The following is a 23483-nucleotide window of genomic DNA, read 5'->3' on the forward strand; positions in this document are numbered from 1 at the left end:
TGTCCAGAACTTAGCACTAGAACATTTTCAAACGATTGACCACTCCCAAAAATAGTGCACACCATGTGGGACATACCCTGCATTTAAAATTTGTAATACGTTGAACGAGAGGGTACAGTGTGGCGAAAATGTTCCTACTACATTTGGTATGAAAAAGTCAGCCGTGGTGGAAGTGTGCTGTGTGGCCAGAATAAATGGAATTGTTAGATTTACACAAGGGGGGGGGGAGAGGTGGCAACTTCTCTCGCATTTTTCGTATGGCTCTGGGCCTTTCAAGATATGACCCAGTCACATCTGTAAAATCACGACTCATGACTGTAAAATATGTGACGCTTCATTAGTTGTTTGCTTTGGTCCTTTTAATTCATATTTTATGTTTAGGAGTACAAACCCCCGACTGCTCTGGACATTCCAATTGACTTTCGCATCACATTGTACGACAATCCAAATAATACTGCCGGAGTGATGAGGTCGAAAGGTGTGTACTATATTTCTTTTCTTCTCAAACCCAGATATATATGTAGGAATTGTCCGGGGAAAATTACAGGGTATGTTGTAAAAAAAAGTAACAAGTATTAAAAATGATTGTAAGTAAGTGCCTGCTCAAAGATGTTCTTTATTAATTTTATTGTTTCGTGATTTTTTTTTGTATGCTCTATTAGGTTTTTCTTGTCTTGGATCTTTTGCTTAATTTTGTTGGTTTTTGGCGACAATCTCTGACAGGAAGCAGTATGTTTCAATAGTTGACTAGAACAAGGAATAGTATACATTTTTTCTGTTATTTTTGGTTTTGATGGGTAGCACTAAACTTGAGGAATCGTTTATATTTGGAACATTATAAGCCAAAACTTTTGATGCTTTTATGTACATCAAAATTCCGCTTTTTGGAATTTCGGTTGCTATTGAACCGAATCACTCCTAACTTACATTTTTTTAACACGGAATTACAATTAACTTATAAATTAAATCTAAAATAAACATTCTAGAACATTAATTTGAACATTTTTAAATTATTATTTAGGTCAAATTTAAAACAAATCTTCATTAAAATAAATTAGAATCAATGAATTAAAAGTAAAACAATTTAATTATTCTTGTAATATATATATTGTTATAAAAGTAAAAGAATTTAATTATGTTGTTACAGAATATTTTATATATAATGTTATATAAATTATGTTGTTATAAAAGTAAAACAATTTACTTATTCTTGTAATATATATATTGTTATAAAAGTAAAAGAATTTAATTATGTTGTTATAGAATATTTTATATATAATGTTATATAAATTATGTTGTTATAAAAGTAAAAGAATTTAATTATTCTTGTAATATATGTGTTGTTGTCCAATGGTTGCTCATAGCACGAGTTGTATATAAAAAACTTTTGGATGTTGAAGAAACCAAAGGTGCTATACTTATACTACTACTAATGCTGCTATAACTATTGCGACTTTGCGAGCTAAGGATATTAAGATGAAGCTTTAAAGGAATGTTTAGGCAGATGTTACTAATTGATCCCTCAATGCTAATTGAGGGCTACTATTTTAACAGCCTCTGTTTTTCGGCTGGTTATCATATTTACGAATTTTTCACTGTTTATTAGAATATAAATTAGCAAGTTTTTTCCACTGAATGTTTTTAAGTTTATTTTGGCCTCTGTGATCACCTTCATTATTGAAACTTTGTTTTTGGATTATTCTTAGGAAAGATTTAATGACAAAGTGACTGAGCATGAAAAAACAAAGGAATTTGAAGTTCAACTATAAAGTAGAGAATTTAAAAGAAAAATCTGTTAAATATTGTGCATAATGATTAAACATACATAAATATTGAATACATAAATATTGTACATAGTATTGCACATAAATATTGTACATATGTGATACATTGAGCAATCAGCAAAACGAGAGATTCATAAATAGGGGAAAAAATTAAAGTAGAATTAAGATATTAAAAATAAGAAAAACAAACCATCACAGACCAAAAACAGAAAAAAGGGTCCTAGTGCCAAAGGAAGCCAAACTGCGAAAGTATATCTAGGCGATGAAGATTTATTTCAAATTAGATTTTTACAGTTTGATGGTATTTTTATAGTGCTGAATTGACTTTTCAGCTTGTCTACTTTTTAGTAAACAAAATCAACATTTTCTATCAATTCTTTAGCACTACTTTTTGTTCACTAGAGTCACCTATAAACGTAGATTTGGAGGAACTAAAATTATGACGGTGACCACATTACTCTTTACCACACAAATTTTAACATACGCAAATCAGCACCCACAACTCCTTAGCCCTAAACTCTTTAGCCCCACAATTCTTCCATCGCCACCCCACAACTCCGCAGCAGTTAGAAATTCTCATTTGCATCAAAGTCTAATTTTTTGTCAAAGCCGCAATTTTCACCATAATTTGTAGTTAAGGGTTTGTTATTCTTTTGACTACAAGTTTATTACTAGATTTTTCCCCAAAAAATGTTTACTAAGGATACTTGCTGACATTTTCCTGTTAGTTCGTAGAAACAAAAGTTTTGGCAACAAAAATAATTATATTCGTAAAATATTAAAAAAAATGGTGATAGAAACAAAAATTGTGTTAACAAATTAAAAAAAAGCATAATAATTGGATGAAAAGTTGAAAAAAGAAACTCTCAAGCTTGGAAGTCAGAATTTCTGATTTGCATCAAAGACTAATTTTTTGTCAAAGCCGCAATTGCTCCACTTTTCACCATATTTTGTTGTCAATAGTTTATTATTCTTTTGACTACAACGTTATTACTAGATTTTTTCCCAAAAAGTGTTTAAGGATACTTGCTGACATTTTCCTGTCAGGCGACAAATGATTTTGTCGCTAACAGAAGTGTTGGCGACAAAACCATTAAGTTTGTAAATTATTTAAAAAGTTTGGTAACAGAAACAAAAATTATGTTAACAAAAAGAGTATAGCAATTGGATGAAAATTTGAAAAAAAAAACTATAAGCTTGGAAAAAATATCGTTTTTTATAGCTTATATAAACAACCTGAAACTGGCTTTGGTAAAAAATGAGGAGAATGATGCTTTGCGGCCATCTGACAAATTTAAATCAGGGTGCGCCTAATTGTTGTTAATATTAGATATTAAGCACAGCCTACTACGAAAGCACATCAGTGAAGGGATTTCTGGAAAATCAAACAAATTCTTAGATTATTATAAGAGACATGTGTCATGGATTCCTTATCTATGAAAAGTAGGTGTTATAAAATTAAATTTTATAATATTAAATTAAATATATTCTTTAAATTTTGAAAATCTGGTGCTACTTAAATGTAAATAATATCGGAAAAGTCCACCGGGCAGGTATGAACCATCGTGATGATTTTCTTAAATAATCAGTTTTTATGTTTTTTCACGTTTTATTGCTATACATTTTTCGCTTGTTTTGTGTAGATTTTTTTTTTCAATTTTTCCTAGTTTAGTTTTCTTTTCTTCTTTATTTTTTAGTTTTTCTCTCCTTTCTTTTTCTTTTTTTCTTTTTTAGTTTTTAGTTTTTTTCTTTTTTTAGTTTCTTATCTTTTTACTTTTCTTTTTTGGTTATTTTTTCTGTTTTAGTTTTTTTAAGATTTTCAGTTTTTTTGTTTTTCTTTGTAGTTTTTTTTTTTAGTTTTTTACCTTTTTTAGTTTTTTTAGTGTTTTTTTCTTAAAAACAATTGCCTAAGCTCAATTGTCATTGAGCTTAGTTTTTCTTTTTTTTCCTCATTTTTATTTTTTTCCTTTTTTCAATTTTTCCGTTTTTTAGTTTTTCTTTTTTAATTTTTCTTTTTCAGTTTTTTTAATTTTTTTTCTTTTTTTCTTTTGATTTTTTCTTTTCTTTAGTTTTCTTCTTTTTTTTCTTTTTTAAGTCTTTTCTTTTTTAGTTTTTCGTTTTTTTCATTTTTTTTTGTTTTTAGTTTTTTTCCATTTTTAATTTTTTCTTTTTTTAGTTTCGTCTTTTTCTTTCTTTGATTTTTTGTATTTTTTTAGTTGTTTTTAGTCTTTCTTTTTTCTTTTTAGTTCTTTTTTAGTTTTTTTTTCTTTTTAGTTCTTTTTTAGTTTTCCTTTAGATTTTCTAATTTTTTTATTTTTTTCTTGTTTTTTTTTTAGTTTTTGTCCTTTTTGTTAGTTTTCTTTTATTTTTTTTTGTTTCCTTAGTTTTTTTTTCTTTAGTTTTTTCTTTTTAGTTTTTTTTTAGTTTATTTCTTTTTTTAGTTTTTTTTTATTTCTCTTATTTTTTTCAGTTTTTTTCCTTTTTTATAGAAGATAGTGTAACGGATATACATGCAACTTATTTTTATATAGATAGATATTAGGGGGTTGAACCCCTTGTTAGTACCTCACTCTTTACATTAAAGCTTAAATATTGTCCCAATGCATTAAGAATGACCCCTGAATCACTAAAGACGGAGAATAAATAGTTGAAAAAACTAAAAATACTTCAGCTTAAAGAGCGAGGTATTAGGAGGAGGTGAGAACCTCATATGCGTAATAATTTCTGTTCGTTTTAAGTTTTAATGGTGCTCCTTACTTCCAGTTGAAAAAAACTTTTTCATATTTATTCTTTCATTGTTTCTTTTTAATAAGGCTAGGAAATCCTGAGCTTCGTTCATGGAAATTTTCTTCCCCCATGACAAATTCCTCCAAGGAAAGTTCCCCCAACATATCCCCTCTTCTCAACCACTCCCCCAACCACCAAATCCCCCTGAAAACGTTTGTACACTTCCAAATAACCATTACTATATGTAACCACTAGTTTGTAACTTGTAGCTCCTCCCACGGGGACAGTGGGGGAGTAAGTCGTCACTAAAGACATAGTTATAAGGTTTTTCGATTACGCTGAACAAAATCGTTATCTCAGTATTTTGATCCGCTGACTTTGGGAAAATAAGTAGCGTGGGAGGGGGCCTAGGTGCCCTTCAATTTTTTTGGTCACTTAAAAAGGGCACTAGAACATTTTATTTCTGTTAGAATGAGCCCTCTCGCAACATTCTAGGACCACTGGGTCGATACGATCACCCCTGGGGAAAAAAAACAAAAAAACAAACAAACAAATAAACACGCATCCGTGATCTGCCTTCTGGCAAAAAATACAAAATTCCACATTTTTGTAGATAAGAGCTTGAAACTTCTACAGTAGGGTTCTCTGATGCGTTGAATCTGATGGTGCGATTTTCGTTAAGCTTCTATGCCTTGTAGGGGGTGTTTCCCCCTCTGTTCTTAAATAAGGCAAATTTTCTCAGGCTCGTAACTTTTGGTGGGTAAGACTAAACTTGATGAAACTTATATATTTAGAATCAGCATTAAAATACGATTCTTTCGATGTAGCTATTGATATCATAATTCCATTTTTTAGAGATTTGATTACTATTGAGCCGGGTCGCTCCTTACTACAGTTCGTTACCACGAACTTTTTGATAAAACAAAATAGAAAGTGAAGAAACTTATTAAAAATTAAAAGTACACAACCATATTCCTTTTAAAACAGATACATGATAACGCCAATCTCGGTATTTGAAAATATGTATCACTTTCTTTGTGAAACAAAGCTCTTGTGTCTTTTGGGCAAATTTACGTCTTATATCTTTGGCCAAATGTGAAGAAAATAAAATTTACAAGTTAAAAATTTAGAAGACAAAAATATGTATTTTATTTATTCACATGATAGAAATTGTCTCAAGTTAGATGGAAACGATATAACAAATTGATTCAAACATACGAAAAAAATTATATTAAATTAATGTTAAGGAAATTTAAGAGTTCTGCTTCCTTGCGACAGGCGGGATTGAACCTTAGTCACATCATTTTGAGCCGTGGCATAGCCCACTGCGCTATCACAAGGTGCCACATATGTTGATTTTTAGAATAGACTGTTCACATACTTTTAATAAATAAAAAAATATAAAGTATGATATAGACTTGTTTTAAGTTATATAGTAATGTATGCAGGCTGTCATATACATTCTTCAAAATGTAGAGAAGGGAGACAAATTGTCACTGTCTCATAATATTGCTTTTATCATTAATTTTTGTTAAACTTTAAAGCATGATATAATAGTTAGCAATGCCAAATCAGCATCATCGAGTAATTCCTTCACAATTAAAAACCTGTTTAAAAATTCATTTTTTAAGTTTTTGGTCACAATGGGCTTCACTCTACTATGTCGCTGCAACTATGACGCAGACCTCAAAACAATCGACTTATTAACACTCTTCCTTTTCTCCTTCTGTCTCTCTTTTTTTTTTTTTTTTTTTTTTTTTTTTTTTTTTTTTTTTTTTTGTGTGTGTTTGTGCTGTGGCATTAGTGATTTTTCTTTTCATGATATATATATATATATATATATATATATATATATATATATATATATATATATATATATATATATATATATATATATATATATATATATATATATATATATATATATATATATATATATATCTATATATATAAAAATAAGTTGTTTGTGGGTTATGTCTGTCTGTCTGTCTGTCCGCATATGACGTCTGAATTATTTCATCATATACCAATTCAAAACGAAAGTATACAAGCTGATGTAGCTGAGTTGGTAACGCGGTATGTTCCAGGTTCTAGGTTCGAGAGGTTCCAGGTTCAAACCTTACAAAAACTACAAAAAAAAAAGAAGCTAAAAACAGTAAAAAAAAGGTAAAAAACTAAAACCTAAAAAAGAAAAAAAACCTAAAAACTAATAAAAATAACTAAAAAAAAGGTAAAAACTACAAAACAAACCAAAAACTAAAAAAAAATAAATAAAAAAACTAAAAACTAAAAAAGAAAAAAACTAAAAAAGGAAAAAACTGAAAAATAAAGGAGAAAAAGAAAACTAAAAAAAGGGGCACAGGGGGATATAAATAAGTTGTCTTTGTGTGTGGGTCTGTCTGTCGGGTGACGTCATGTTTGTGTGTCGACTGACGTCATGTTTTCAACTGACGAAATTACAGACCGGGACATCGGGACACAAATGGTGACCGGGACACCGGCACATAGGGAATATAAATGACGATACTCAAAGAGAAAGCGACCGGGACAAAAGGAATGTTCGATTAGCAATCACCATCAACAAAGCACCAGGACATAAGTAAAAAAAAAAAACTAAAAAAAAGGTAAAAACTACAAAAAAAACTAAAAAGAAAAAAAAACTAAAAACTAATAAAAAAACTAAAAAAGCTAAAAAACTAAAAAAACTAAAAAAACTAAAAAAGAAAAAAATAAAAAAGGACAAAAATGAAAAATAAAGGAGAAAAAAACTAAAAAAACGAATGTATATACAGACCGGGACACCGGGATACAAATGACGACCGGGACACAAGGAATATAAATGACGACCGGGACACAGGGACACAACTACAACGGGGACGCCGGGGGGCACAAGGGGATATAAATGACGACCGGGACACCGGGACACAAGGAATATAAATGAAGCCCGGGACACTCAAAGAGAAATCACAGACTGGGACACCGGGACACAAATGACGACCGGGACACAGGGAATATAAATGACGACCGGGACACAGGGACACAACTACAAAGGGGACGCCGGGGGGGGCACAGGGGGATATATAAATGATGACAGCGACACAGGGAATGGTCGATTAGCAATCATCATCAACAAAGCTCAAGGGCAATCACCAGAATCATGAGGTATAGATCTGAATACGGATTGTTTTCCCATGGACCATTATATGTTGTATGTTCAAGAGTCGGTAAACCTGACAATCTATTTATATGCACAGACAATGGGACAGCAAAGAATGTTGTATATTCGCAAGTTTTACGTAGTTAAAAACATATATATATATATATATATATATATATATATATATATATATATATATATATATATATATATATATATATATATCTATCTATATTCACAGGTGGGACATAGGGACACAACTACAATGGCGCGTAACTAATATGGCGCGTAACGATTTACGCGCGCGGGGGGCTTGGGGGGGCGCGAAGCGCCCCCACCAACTTGGTGTTGGGCTGGCGCGAAGTGCCACCCCAACAGCTAGTATATATATATATATATACAACTGTTGTTGTATATAATAAGTTGTATATATATACAACTTATTAGTTGTCTGTGTGAGTGTGTGTGTGTGTCTGTCGAGTGACGTCATGTTTGTGTGTCGACTGACGTCAATTTTTCGACTGACGAAATTACAGACCGGGACATCGGGACACAAATGACCACCTGGGACACCGGCAAATAGGTAATATAAATGACGACCGGGACACTCAAAGAGAAAGTGACCGGGACACAAGGAATGTTCGATTAGCGATCACCATCAACAAAGCACCGGGACACAAATGACGACCGGGACACAGGGAGTATAAATGACGACCAGGACATAAGTAAAAAAAAACTAAAGAAACTAAAAAAAAGGTAAAAACTACAAAAAAACTAAAAAGAAAAAAAAACTAAAAACTAATAAAAAAACTAAAAAAGCTAAAAAACTAAAAAAACTAGAAAAGAAAAAAAAAGAAAAAAGGGAAAAAAAATGAAAAATAAAGGAGAAAAACAAAACTAAAAAAATAAAAATAAAAAAAAAATAAAAAGAAAAAAGAAAAAAAAACTAAAAAAACTAAAAAAAAGTAAAAACCAAAAAAAAAAATAAAAAGAAAAAAAGGGGAAAAATACAAAAATTTATTTCATCATATACCATTTCAAAAACGAATGTATATACAGACCGGGACACCGGGATACAAATGACGACCGGGACACAGGGAATATAAATGACGACCGGGACACAGGGACACAACTAGAACGGGGACGCCGGGGGGCACAAGGGGATATAAATGACGACCGTGACACCGGGACACAAGGAATATAAATGAAGCCCGGGACACTCAAAGAGAAATCACAGACTGGGACACCGGGACATACATGAAGGATATTAAGATGAAGCTTTAAAGGAATGTTTAGGCAGATGTTACTAATTGAGCCCTCAATGCTAATTGAGGGCTACTATTTTAACAGCCTCTATTTTTCGGCTGGTTATCATATTTACGAATTTTTCACTGTTTATTAGAATATAAATTAGCAAGTTTTTTCCACTGAATGTTTTTAAGTTTATTTTGGCCTCTGTGATCACCTTCATTATTGAAACTTTGTTTTTGGATTATTCTTAGGAAAGATTTAATGACAAAGTGACTGAGCATGAAAAAACAAAGGAATTTGAAGTTCAACTATAAAGTAGAGAATTTAAAAGAAAAATCTGTTAAATATTGTGCATAATGATTAAACATACATAAATATTGAATACATAAATATTGTACATAGTATTGTACATATGTGATACATTGAGCAATCAGCAAAACGAGAGATTCAAAAATAGGGGAAAAAATTAAAGTAGAATTAAGATATTAAAAATAAGAAAAATAAACCATCACAGACCAAAAACAGAAAAAAGGGTCCTAGTGCCAAAGGAAGCCAAACTGCGAAAGTATATGTAGGCGATGAAGATTTATTTCAAATTAGATTTTTACAGTTTGATGGTATTTTTATAGTGCTGAATTGACTTTTCAGCTTGTCTACTTTTTAGTAAACAAAATCAACATTTTCTATCAATTCTTTAGCACTACTTTTTGTTCACTAGAGTCACCTATAAACGTAGATTTGGAGGAACTAAAATTATGACGGTGACCACATTACTCTTTACCACACAAATTTTAACATACGCAAATCAGCACCCACAACTCCTTAGCCCTAAACTCTTTAGCCCCACAATTCTTCCATCGCCACCCTACAACTCCGCAGCAGTTAGAAATTCTCATTTGCATCAAAGTCTAATTTTTGTCAAAGCTGCAATGGCTCCACTTTTCACCATAATTTGTAGTTAAGGGTTTGTTATTGTTTTGACTACAAGTTTATTACTAGATTTTTCCCCAAAAAATGTTTACTAAGGATACTTGCTGACATTTTCCTGTTAGTTCGTAGAAACAAAAGTTTTGGCAACAAAAATAATTATATTCGTACAATATTAAAAAAAATGGTGATAGAAACAAAAATTGTGTTAACAAATTAAAAAAAACATAATAATTGGATGAAAAGTTGAAAAAAGAAACTCTCAAGCTTGGAAGTGAGAATTTCTGATTTGCATCAAAGACTAATTTTTTGTCAAAGCCGCAATTGCTCCACTTTTCACCATATTTTGTTGTCAATAGTTTATTATTCTTTTGACTACAACGTTATTACTAGATTTTTTCCCAAAAAGTGTTTAAGGATACTTGCTGACATTTTCCTGTCAGGCGACAAATGATTTTGTCGCTAACAGAAGTGTTGGCGACAAAATCATTAAGTTTGTAAATTATTTAAAAAGTTTGGTAACAGAAACAAAAGTATGTTAACAAAAAGAGTATAGCAATTGGATGAAAATTTGAAAAAATACAACTATAAGCTTGGAAAAAATATCGTTTTTTATAGCTTATATAAACAACCTGAAACCTGGCTTTGGTAAAAACTGAGGAGAATGATGCTTTGTGGCCATCTGACAAATTTAAATCAGGGTGCGCCTAATTGTTGTTAATATTAGATATTAAGCACAGCCTACTACGAAAGCACATCAGTGAAGGGATTTCTGGAAAATCAAACAAATTCTTAGATTATTATAAGAGACATGTGTCATGGATTCCTTATCTATGAAAAGTAGGTGTTATAAAATTAAATTTTATAATATTAAATTAAATATATTCTTTAAATTTTGAAAATCTGGTGCTACTTAAATGTAAATAATATCGGAAAAGTCCTCCGGGCAGGTATGAACCATCGTGATGATTTTCTTAAATAATCAGTTTTTGTGTTTTTTCACGTTTTATTGCTATACTTTTTTCGCTTGTTTTGTGTAGATTTTTTTTTCAATTTTTCCTAGTTCAGTTTTCTTTTCTTCTTTATTTTTTAGTTTTTCTCTCCTTTCTTGCTTTTTCTTTTTTTTCTTTTTTAGTTTTTAGTTTTTTTCTTTTTTTAGTTTCTTATCTTTTTACTTTTCTTTTTTGGTTGTTTTTTCTTTTTTAGTTTTTTTCTTCTTTATACTTTTTTTAAGCTTTTTCAGCTTTTTTTTGTTTTTCTTTTTAGTTTTTTTTTAGTTTTTTACCTTTTTTTAGTTTTTTTAGTGTTTTTTCTTTTATAACAATAATAACGGGTAACGGTGTAACGGTAAAGATAGTGTAACAGACGGCCGGACCGACACTAAATTTTTTTTATATATATAGATAGATAGATGGATATATTTTTTTTGTTAGTAGATTTAGTTTTTCTTTTCTTCTTCTAGTTTTGTTCCTTTTTTAGTTTTTTCCTTTTTTTTCTTTTTTATTTTTCTACATTTCTTTTTTGTTAGTTTTTTTTCTTTTTTTCTTTTGTTAATAGATTCTGTTTTCCTTTTTTTTCTTTTGGTTTATATATTTTTTTTTTTTTTAGTTTTTTCTTTTTTTTCATTTATTTATACAGAAGGAATCAAACAGTTCGCCATTGAGGCAATTGCCATTGAATTGCCATTGAATTGCCTAAGCTCAATTGCCATTGAGCTTAGTTTTTCTTTTTTTCCTCATTTTTATTTTTTTTCTTTTTTCAATTTTTCCTTTATTCAGTTTTTCTTTTTTAATTTTTCTTTTTTAGTTTTTTTTTCTTTTTCTTTTTTTCTTTTGATTTTTTCTTTTCTTTAGTTTTCGTCTTTTTTTCTTTTTTTTAGTTTTTCTTTTTTTAGTCCTTTCTTTTTTTGGTTTTTCGTTTTTTTCGTATTTATTTTTTTTATTTTTTTAGTTGTTTTTAGTCTTTTTCTTTTTTTGTTTCTAGTTCTTTTTTAGTTTTTTACTTTTTAGTTCTTTTTTAGTTTTCCTTTAGTTTTTAATTTCTTTTATTTTTTCTTATTTTTTTAGTTTTTTTCTTGTTTTTTTAGTTTTTGTCCTTTTTGTTAGTTTTCTTTTTCTTTTATTTCTTAGTTTTTTTCTTTAGTTTTTTTTAAGTTTATTTCTTTTTTTTAGTTTTCTTTTATTTCTCTTATTTTTTTCAGTTTTTTTCCTTTTTTTTATAGAAGATAGTGTAACGGATATACATGCAACTTATTTTTATATAGATAGATATTAGGGGGTTGAACCCCTCGTTAGTACCTCGCTCTTTACATTAAAGCTTAAATATTGTCCCAATGCATTAAGAATGACCCCTGAATCACTAAAGACGTAGAATAAATAGTTGAAAAAACTAAAAATACTTCAGCGTAAAGAGCGAGGTATTAGGAGGAGGTGAGAACCTCATATGCGTAATAATTTCTGTTCGTTTTAAGTTTTAATGCTGCTCCTTACTTCCAGTTGAAAAAAACTTTTTCATATTTATTCTTTCATTGTTTCTTTTTAATAATGCTAGCAAATCCTGAGCTTCGTTCATAGAAAGTTTCTTCCCCCATGACAAATTCCTCCATGGAAAGTTCCCCCAACATATCCCCTCTTCTCAACCACTCCCCCGACCAACAAATCCCCCTGAAAACGTCTGTACACTTCCAAATAACCATTACTATATGTAACCACTAGTTTGTAACTTGTAGCTCCTCCCACGGGGACAGTGGGGGAGTAAGTCGTCACTAAAGACATAGTTATAAAGTTTTTCGATTACGCTGAACAAAATCGTTATCTCAGTATTTTGATCCGCTGACTTTGGGAAAATAAGTAGCGTGGCAGGGGGCCTAGGTGCCCTTCAATTTTTTTGGTCACTTAAAAAGGGCACTAGAACATTTTATTTCTGTTAGAATGAGCCCTCTCGCAACGTTCTAGGACCACTGGGTCGATACGATCACCCCTGGGGGAAAAAAAAACAAAAAAAAACAAACAAACAAATAAACACGCATCCGTGATCTGCCTTCTGGCAAAAAATACAAAATTCCACATTTTTGTAGATAAGAGCTTGAAACTTCTACAGTAGGGTTCTCTGATGCGTTGAATCTGATGGTGCGATTTTCGTTAAGCTTCTATGCCTTGTAGGGGGTGTTTCCCTCTCTGTTCTTAAATAAGGCAAATTTTCTCAGGCTCGTAACTTTTGGTGGGTAAGACTAAACTTGATGAAACGTATATATTTAGAATCAGCATTAAAATAAGATTCTTTCGATGTAGCTATTGATATCATAATTCCATTTTTTAGAGGTTTGATTACTATTGAGCCGGGTCGCTCCTTACTACAGTTCGTTACCACGAACTGTTTGATAAAACAAAATAGAAAGTGAAGAAACTTATTAGAATTTAAAAGTACACAACCATATTCCTTTTAAAACAGATACATAATAACGCCAATCTCGGTATTTGAAAATATGTCTCACTTTCTTTGTGAAACAAAGCTCTTGTGTCTTTTGGGCCAATTTACGTCTTATATCTTTGGCCAAATGTGAAGAAAATAAAATTGACAAGTTAAAAATTTAGAAGACAAAAATATGTATTTTATTTATTCACATGATAGAAATTGTCTCAAGTTAGATGGAAACGATATAACAAATTGATTCAAACATACGAAAAAAATTATATTAAATTAATGTTAAGAATATTTATGGGTTAAGCTTCCTTGCGACAGGCGGGATTGAACCTTAGCCACATCATTTGGAGCCGTGGCGTAACCCACTGCGCTATCACAAGGTACCACATATGTTGATTTTTAGAATAGACTGTTCACATACTTTTAATAAATAAAAAAATATAAAGTATGATATAGACTTGTTTTAAGTTATATAGTAATGTATGCAGGTTGTCATATACATTCTTCAAAATGTAGAGAAGGGAGACAAATTGTCACTGTCTCATAATATTGCTTTTATCATTAATTTTTGTTAAACTTTAAAGCATGATATAATAGTTAGCAATGCCAAATCAGCATCATCGAGTAATTCCTTCACAATTAAAAACCTGTTTAAAAATTCATTTTTTAAGTTTTTGGTCACAATGGGCTTCACTCTTTACTATGTCGCTGCAACTATGACGCATACCTCAAAACAATCGACTTATTACGGCTTTTCCCTAAATACGAAATATGTAGAATTCATTCAGGTCAAATTAAGGATCAGAAGTTGTGAGCCTGAGAAAACTTGTCAAATTTTATAAAATAATTATAAGAAACCACAACTATCTTTCCTTTTGAAGCAGTAGCCATTCCGATCATATAACCTGCTATTTCTTGAATACTGAAGGCAAGAGACGAACTTTGCGTTTTTTGCCGAGTATTTCCTTTACTGAGCGTTTTTCAGAGCTGTATAGGATAGTAGTATTAAGACGAACATATTTGGCGGTAAAAAAAAAAGTTTGGTGACACAAGCGTTGACGGCAGCAATGTAGCCGTTCATTGCCACTACAGTGAGTGAAAAATAGGAGATCGTTTATAAGTGAATGTCTATATATATATATATATATATATATATATATATATATATATATATATATATATATATATATATATATATATATATATATATATATATATATATATATATCTATATATATAAAAATAAGTTGTTTGTGGGTTATGTCTGTCTGTTTGTCTGTCTGTCTGTCCGCATATGACGTCTGAATTATTTCATCATATACCAATTCAAAACGAAAGTATACAAGCTGATGTAGCTGAGTTGGTAACGCGGTATGTTCCAGGTTCTAGGTTCGAGAGGTTCCAGGTTCAAACCTTACAAAACTACAAAAAAAAACAAAAAAAAAGCAAAAAAAAGTAAAAAAAAGTTAAAAAACTAAAACCTAAAAAAGAAAAAAATCCTAAAATAAAGGAGAAAAAGAAAACTAAAAAAAGGGGCACAGGGGGATATAAATAAGTTGTCTGTGTGTGTGTGGGTCTGTCTGTCGGGTGACGTCATGTTTGTGTGTCGACTGAAGTCATGTTTTCAACTGACGAAATTACAGACCGGGACATCGGGACACAAATGGTGACCGGGACACCGGCACATAGGGAATATAAATGACGACACTCAAAGAGAAAGCGACCGGGACAAAAGGAATGTTCGATTAGCAATCACCATCAACAAAGCACCGGGACACAAATGACGACCGGGACACAGGGAGTATAAATGACGACCAGGACATAAGTAAAAAAAACTAAAAAAAGGTAAAAACTACAAAAAAAACCAAAAAGAAAAAAAAACTAAAAACTAATAAAAAAAACTAAAAAAGCTAAAAAACTAAAAAAACTAAAAAAGAAAAAACTAAAAAAGGAAAAAAATGAAAAATAAAGGAGAAAAAAAAACTAAAAAAACGAATGTATATACAGACCGGGACACCGGGATACAAATGACGACCGGGACACAGGGAATATAAATGACGACCGAGACAAAGGGACACAACTACAACGGGGACGCCGGGGGGCACAAGGGGATATAAATGACGACCGGGACACCGGGACACAAGGAATATAAATGAAGCCCGGGACACTCAAAGAGAAATCACAGACTGGGACACCGGGACACAAATGACGACCGGGACACAAATGACGACCGGGACACAGGGAATATAAATGACGACCGGGACACAGGGACACAACTACAAAGGGGACGCCGGGGGGCACAGGGGGATATATAAATGATGACAGCGACACAGGGAATGGTCGATTAGCAATCACCATCAACAAAGCTCAAGGGCAATCATTAGAATCATGAGGTATAGATCTGAATACGGATTGTTTTCCCATGGACCATTATATGTTGTATGTTCAAGAGTCGGTAAACCTGACAATCTATTTATATGCACAGACAATGGGACAGCAAAGAATGTTGTATATTCGCAAGTTTTACGTAGTTAAAAACATATATATATATATATATATATATATATATTCACAGGTGGGACATAGGGACACAACTACAATGGCGCGTAACTAATATGGCGCGTAACGATTTACGCGCGCGGGGGGGCTTAGGGGGGCGCGAAGCGCCCCCAACAACTTGGTGTTGGGCTGGCGCGAAGTGCCATCCCAACAGCTAGTATATATATATATACAACTGTTGTTGTATATAATAAGTTGTATATATATACAACTTATTAGTTGTCTTTGTGAGTGTGTGTGTGTGTCTGTCGAGTGACGTCATGTTTGTGTGTCGACTGACGTCAATTTTTCGACTGACGAAATTACAGACCGGGACATCGGGACACAAATGACCACCGGGACACCGGCACATAGGTAATATAAATGACGACCGGGACACTCAAAGAGAAAGTGACCGGGACACAAGGAATGTTCGATTAGCAATCACCATCAACAAAGCACCGGGACACAAATGACGACCGGGACACAGGGAGTATAAATGACGACCAGGACATAAGTAAAAAAAAACTAAAAAATCTAAAACAAAGGTAAAAACTACAAAAAAACTAAAAAGAAAAAAAAAACTAAAAACTAATAAAAAAACTAAAAAAGCTAAAAAACTAAAAAAACTAGAAAAGAAAAAAAAAGAAAAAAGGGGAAAAAAAAATGAAAAATAAAGGAGAAAAACAAAACTAAAAAAATAAAAATAAAAAAAAACTAAAAAGAAAAAAGAAAAAAAACTAAAAAAACTAAAAAAAAAGTAAAAACCAAAAAAAAATAAAAAGAAAAAAAGGGGAAAAATACAAAAATTTATTTCATCATATACCATTTCCAAACCGAATGTATATACAGACCGGGACACCGGGATACAAATGACGACTTGGACACAGGGAATATAAATGACGACCGGGACACAGGGACACAACTACAACGGGGACGCCGGGGGGCACAAGGGGATATAAATGACGACCGGGACACCGGGACACAAGGAATATAAATGAAGCCCGGGACACTCAAAGAGAAATCACAGACTGGGACACCGGGACATACATGAAGGATATTAAGATGAAGCTTTAAAGGAATGTTTAGGCAGATGTTACTAATTGAGCCCTCAATGCTAATTGAGGGCTACTATTTTAACAGCCTCTATTTTTCGGCTGGTTATCATATTTACGAATTTTTCACTGTTTATTAGAATATAAATTAGCAAGTTTTTTCCACTGAATGTTTTTAAGTTTATTTTGGCCTCTGTGATCACCTTCATTATTGAAACTTTGTTTTTGGATTATTCTTAGGAAAGATTTAATGACAAAGTGACTGAGCATGAAAAAACAAAGGAATTTGAGGTTCAACTATAAAATAGAGAATTTAAAAGAAAAATCTGTTAAATATTGTGCATAGTGATTAAACATACATAAATATTGAATACATAAATATTGTACATAGTATTGTACATAAATATTGTACATATGTGATACATTGAGCAATCAGCAAAACGAGAGATTCAAAAATAGGGGAAAAAATTAAAGTAGAATTAAGATATTAAAAATAAGAAAAATAAACCATCACAGACCAAAAACAGAAAAAAGGGTCTTAGTGCCAAAGGAAGCCAAACTGCGAAAGTATATGTAGGCGATGAAGATTTATTTCAAATTAGATTTTTACAGTTTGATGGTATTTTTATAGTGCTGAATTGACTTTTCAGCTTCTCTACTTTTTAGTAAACAAAATCAACATTTTCTATCAATTCTTTAGCACTACTTTTTGTTCACTAGAGTCACCTATAAACGTAGATTTGGAGGAACTAAAATTATGACGGTGACCACATTACTCTTTACCACACAAATTTTAACATACGCAAATCAGCACCCACAACTCCTTAGCCCTAAACTCTTTAGCCCCACAATTCTTCCATCGCCACCCCACCACTCCGCAGCAGTTAGAAATTCTCATTTGCATCAAAGTCTAATTTTTTGTCAAAGCCGCAATGGCTTCACTTTTCACCATAATTTGTAGTTAAGGGTTTGTTATTCTTTTGACTACAAGTTTATTACTAGATTTTTCCCCAAAAAATGTTTACTAAGGATACTTGCTGCCATTTTCCTGTTAATTCGTAGAAACAAAAGTTTTGGCAACAAAAATAATTATATTCGTAAAATATTAAAAAAAAAATGGTGATAGAAACAAAAATTGTGTTAACAAATTAAAAAAAAGCATAATAATTGGATGAAAAGTTGAAAAAAGAAACTCTCAAGCTTGGAAGTCAGAATTTCTGATTTGCATCAAAGACTAATTTTTTGTCAAAGCCGCAATTGCTCCACTTTTCACCATATTTTGTTGTCAATAGTTTATTATTCTTTTGACTACAACGTTATTACTAGATTTTTTCCCAAAAAGTGTTTAAGGATACTTGCTGACATTTTCCTGTCAGGCGACAAATGATTTTGTCGCTAACAGAAGTGTAGGCGACAAAACCATTAAGTTTGTAAATTATTTAAAAAGTTTGGTAACAGAAACAAAAATTATGTTAACAAAAAGAGTATAGCAATTGGATGAAAATTTGAAAAAAAAACTATAAGCTTGGAAAAAATATCGTTTTTTATAGCTTATATAAACAACCTGAAACCTGGCTTTGGTAAAAACTGAGGAGAATGATGCTTTGCGGCCATCTGACAAATTTAAATCAGGGTGCGCCTAATTGTTGTTAATATTAGATATTAAGCACAGCCTACTACGAAAGCACATCAGTGAAGGGATTTCTGGAAAATCAAACAAATTCTTAGATTATTATAAGAGACATGTGTCATGGATTCCTTATCTATGAAAAGTAGGTGTTATAAAATTAAATTTTATAATATTAAATTAAATATATTCTTTAAATTTTGAAAATCTGGTGCTACTTAAATGTAAATAATATCGGAAAAGTCCTCCGGGCAGGTATGAACCATCGTGATGACTTTCTTAAATAATCAGTTTTTGTGTTTTTTCACGTTTTATTCCTATACTTTTTTCGCTTGTTTTGTGTAGATTTTTTTTTCAATTTTTCCTAGTTTAGTTTTCTTTTCTTCTTTATTTTTTAGTTTTTCTCTCCTTTCTTGCTTTTTCTTTTTTTTCTTTTTTAGTTTTTTTCTTTTTTTAGTTTCTTATCTTTTTACTTTTCTTGTTTGGTTGTTTTTTCTTTTTTAGTTTTTTTCTTCTTTATACTTTTTTTTAAGCTTTTTCAGCTTTTTTTTTGTTTTTCTTTTTAGTTTTTTTTTAGTTTTTTACCTTTTTTTAGTTTTTTTAGTGTTTTTTCTTTTATAACAATAGTAACGGGTAACGGTGTAACGGTAAAGATAGTGTAACAGACGGCCGGACCGACACTACATTTTTTTTATATGTATAGATAGATAGATGGATATATTTTTTTTGTTAGTAGATTTAGTTTTTCTTTTCTTCTTCTAGTTTTGTTCCTTTTTTAGTTTTTTCCTTTTTTTCTTTTTTATTTTTCTACATTTCTTTTTTGTTAGTTTTTTTATTTTTTTCTTTTGTTAATAGATTTAGTTTTCCTTTTTTTTCTTTTGGTTTATATTTTTTCTTTTTTTTAGTTTTTTCTTTTTTTTCATTTATTTATACAGATGGAATCAAACAGTTCGCCATTGAGGCAATTGCCATGGAATTGCCATTGAATTGCCTAAGCTCAATTGCCATTGAGCTTAGTTTTTCTTTTTTTTCCTCATTTTTCTTTTTTTTCTTTTTTCAATTTTTCCTTTATTTAGTTTTTCTTTTTTAATTTTTCTTTTTTAGTTTTTTTTCTTTTTTTCTTTTTTCTTTTTTTCTTTTGATTTTTTCTTTTCTTTAGTTTTCGTCTTTTTTCTTTTTTTTAGTTTTCTTTTTTTAGTCCTTTCTTTTTTGGTTTTTCTTTTTTTTCATATTTTTTTTGTTTTTAGTTTTTTTCCATTTTTAATTTTTTCTTTTTTTAGTTTCGTCTTTTTCTTTTTTTGATTTTTTGTATTTTTTTATATTTTTTAGTTGTTTTTAGTCTTTTTACTTTTTTACTTTTTAGTTCTTTTTTACTTTTTTACTTTTTAGTTCTTTTTTAGTTTTCCTTTAGTTTTTAATTTCTTTTATTTTTTCTTATTTTTTTAGTTTTTTTCTTGTTTTTTTTTAGTTTTTGTCCTTTGTGTTAGTTTTCTTTTTCTTTTTTTTCTTAGTTTTTTTCTTTAGTTTTTTTTAAGTTTATTTCTTTTTTTAGTTTTCTTTTATTTCTCTTATTTTTTTTCAGTTTTTTTCCTTTTTTTATAGAAGATAGTGTAACGGATATACATGCAACTTATTTTTATATAGATAGATATTAGGGGGTTGAACCCCTTGTTAGTACCTCGCTCTTTACATTAAAGCTTAAATATTGTCCCAATGCATTAAGAATGACCCCTGAATCACTAAAGACGTAGAATAAATAGTTGAAAAAACTAAAAATGCTTCAGCGTAAAGAGCGAGGTATTAGGAGGAGGTGAGAACTTCATATGCATAATAATTTCTGTTCGTTCTAAGTTTTAATGCTGCTCCTTACTTCCAGTTTGTAATTTATTTAAAAAGTTTGGTAACAGAAACAACAATTATGTTAACAAAAAGAGTATAGCAATTGGATGAAAATTTGAAAAAAAACTATAAGCTTGGAAAAAATATCAGATGGAATCAAACAGTTCGCCATTGAGGCAATTGCCATTGAATTACCATTGAATTGCCTAAGCTCAATTGCCATTGAGCTTAGTTTTTCTTTTTTTCCTCATTTTTCTTTTTTTTCTTTTTTCAATTTTTCCTTTATTTAGTTTTTCTTTTTAAATTTTTCTTTTTTAGTTTTTTTTCTTTTTTTTCTTTTTTCTTTTTTTCTTTTGATTTTTTCTTTTCTTTAGTTTTCGTCTTTTTTCTTTTTTTTAGTTTTTCTTTTTTTAGTCCTTTCTTTTTTTGGTTTTTCGTTTTTTTCATATTTTTTTTTGTTTTTAGTTTTTTTCCATTTTTAATTTTTTCTTTTTTTAGTTTCGTCTTTTTCTTTTTTTGATTTTTTGTATTTTTTTAGTTGTTTTTAGTCTTTTTCTTTTTTTGTTTCTAGTTCTTTTTTAGTTTTTTACTTTTTAGTTCTTTTTTAGTTTTCCTTTAGTTTTTAATTTCTTTTATTTTTTCTTATTTTTTTTAGTTTTTTTCTTGTTTTTTTTTAGTTTTTGTCCTTTGTGTTAGTTTTCTTTTTCTTTTTTTTTCTTAGTTTTTTCTTTAGTTTTTTTTAAGTTTTTTTCTTTTTTTAGTTTTTTTTTATTTCTCTTATTTTTTTCAGTTTTTTTCCTTTTTTTATAGAAGATAGTTTAACGGATATACATGGAACTTATTTTTATATAAATAGATATTAGGGGGTTGAACCCCTTGTTAGTACCTCGCTCTTTACATTAAAGCTTAAATATTGTCCCAATGCATTAAGAATGACCCCTGAATCACTAAAGACGTAGAATAAATAGTTGAAAAAACTAAAAATACTTCAGCGTAAAGAGCGAGGTATTAGGAGGAGGGGAGAACCTCATATGCGTAATAATTTCTGTTCGTTTTAAGTTTTAATGCTGCTCCTTACTTCCAGTTGAAAAAAACTTTTTCATATTTATTCTTTCATTGTTTCTTTTTAATAATTCTTGGAAATCCTGATCTTCGTTCATGGAAATTTTCTTCCCCCATGACAAATTCCTCCAAGGAAAATTCCCCCAACATATCCGCTCTTCTCAACCACTCCCCCAACCAACAAATCCCCCTGAAAACGTCTGTACACTTCCAAATAACCATTACTATATGTAACCACTAGTTTGTAACTTGTAGCTCCTCCCACGGGGACAGTGGGGGAGTAAGTCGTCACTAAAGACATAGTTATAACGTTTTTCGATTACGCTGAACAAAATCGTTATCTCAGTATTTTGATCCGCTGACTTTGGGAAAATAAGTAGCGTGGGAGGAGGCCTAGGTGCCCTTCAATTTTTTTGGTCACTTAAAAAGGGCACTAGAACATTTTATTTCTGTTAGAATGAGCCCTCTCGCAACATTCTAGGACCACTGGGTCGATACGAAAATTTTCTCAGGCTCGTAACTTTTGGTGGGTAAGACTAAACTTGATGAAACTTATATATTTAGAATCAGCATTAAAATACGATTCTTTCGATGTAGCTATTGATATCATAATTCCATTTTTCAGAGGTTTGATTACTATTGAGCCGGGTCGCTCCTTACTACAGTTCGTTACCACGAACTGTTTGATAAAACAAAATAGAAAGTGAAGAAACTTATTAGAATTTAAAAGTACACAACCATATTCCTTTTAAAACAGATACATAATAACGCCAATCTCGGTATTTGAAAATATGTATCACTTTCTTTGTGAAACAAAGCTCTTGTGTCTTTTGGGCTAATTTACGTCTTATATCTTTGGCCAAATGTGAAGAAAATAAAATTGACAAGTTAAAAATTTAGAAGACAAAAATATGTATTTTATTTATTCACATGATAGAAATTGTCTCAAGTTAGATGGAAACGATATAACAAATTGATTCAAACATACGAAAAAAATTATATTAAATTAATGTTAATCGAATTTAAGAGTTCTACTTCCTTGCGACAGGCGGGATTGAACCTTAGCCACATCATTTGGAGCCGAGGCATAACCCACTGCGCTATCACAAGGTACCACATATGTTGATTTTTAGAATAGACTGTTCACATACTTTTAATAAATAAAAAAAATATAAAGTACTAGCCCCTGTGTCCCGGTCGTCATTTATATATCCCGCCTGTGCCCTCGGCCTCCCCGTTGTAGTTGTGTCCCTGTGTCCCGGTCGTGATTTGTGTCCGGGTGTCCCAGTCTGTAATTTCTCTTTGAGGTTCCCGGTCGTCACTTATATTCCCTCTGTCTCGGTCGTCATTTGTGTCCCGGTCTGTAATTTCTCTTTGAGTGTTTTTTCTTTTTAGTTTTTTTTTTTAGTTTTTTACCTTTTTTCCTTTTTCAGTTTTCTTTTTCTTCTTTATTTTTCAGCGTCACAATGAAGTACATATCGACAAACCTTTGTTTTTTTAACTTAAATCTGGTAGACATTGATGACCTTATCCAAGTCAAAATCCCCAAGCCAATCATCATCGCTATCATTTTCAGTTTTGATATGTTTTGACTCTCGCTGTCCAGGTGGATTTTCATCTAACTGCGCGGTTTTGCGTTCTTTAGCCGCAAGCCTGTTTTCTTGCTGTTCTTGTGATTCCCCGGCACGCTTTCTTTTCTTACTTTCTCTATCAGCTGCAAGCCTGTTTTCTTGCTGTTCTTGTGATTCCTCGGAACGCTTTCTTTTCTTACTTTCTCTATCAGCAGCAAGTTTTTTGGCATAAACTCTTTGAGCAGCTTCCTCGGCTGTTGCCATTGTAGGTTCTTCAGTCATTTTACAATTAAACATTTTTCCGTGAACAAATGTCTTAAATATCTTGAATGACGTCACCGTCAAAGCAAAAATGACGACAACTAATTTCATGACGTCAGTCAACACAGAAACATGACTTCACCTGATCCACAGACAGACACACAGACAGACAACTTATTTTTATATATATAGATAGATAGATAGATAGATGATATAGACTTGTTTTAAGTTATATAGTAATGTATGCAGGTTGTCATATAC

The 23483-nt window shown here is 31.0% G+C and overlaps 1 protein-coding gene across 2 annotated transcripts in view; it reads left to right on the forward strand.

Annotated features, from left to right (window-relative positions):
- The window catches only part of LOC136028056 (xanthine dehydrogenase/oxidase-like), a 103875-nt gene that overhangs the window by 51391 nt on the left and 29001 nt on the right, over positions 1–23483 (forward strand). For both annotated transcript variants that reach the window (XM_065705649.1, XM_065705651.1), the window contains one exon: positions 382–478. In XM_065705649.1, coding sequence (XP_065561721.1) covers positions 382–478 — 97 coding nt within the window. The remainder of the gene's footprint in view (positions 1–381; positions 479–23483) is intronic.

This window comes from Artemia franciscana, chromosome 6 (assembly GCF_032884065.1).
Source record: "Artemia franciscana chromosome 6, ASM3288406v1, whole genome shotgun sequence".
Taxonomy (NCBI): domain Eukaryota; kingdom Metazoa; phylum Arthropoda; class Branchiopoda; order Anostraca; family Artemiidae; genus Artemia; species Artemia franciscana.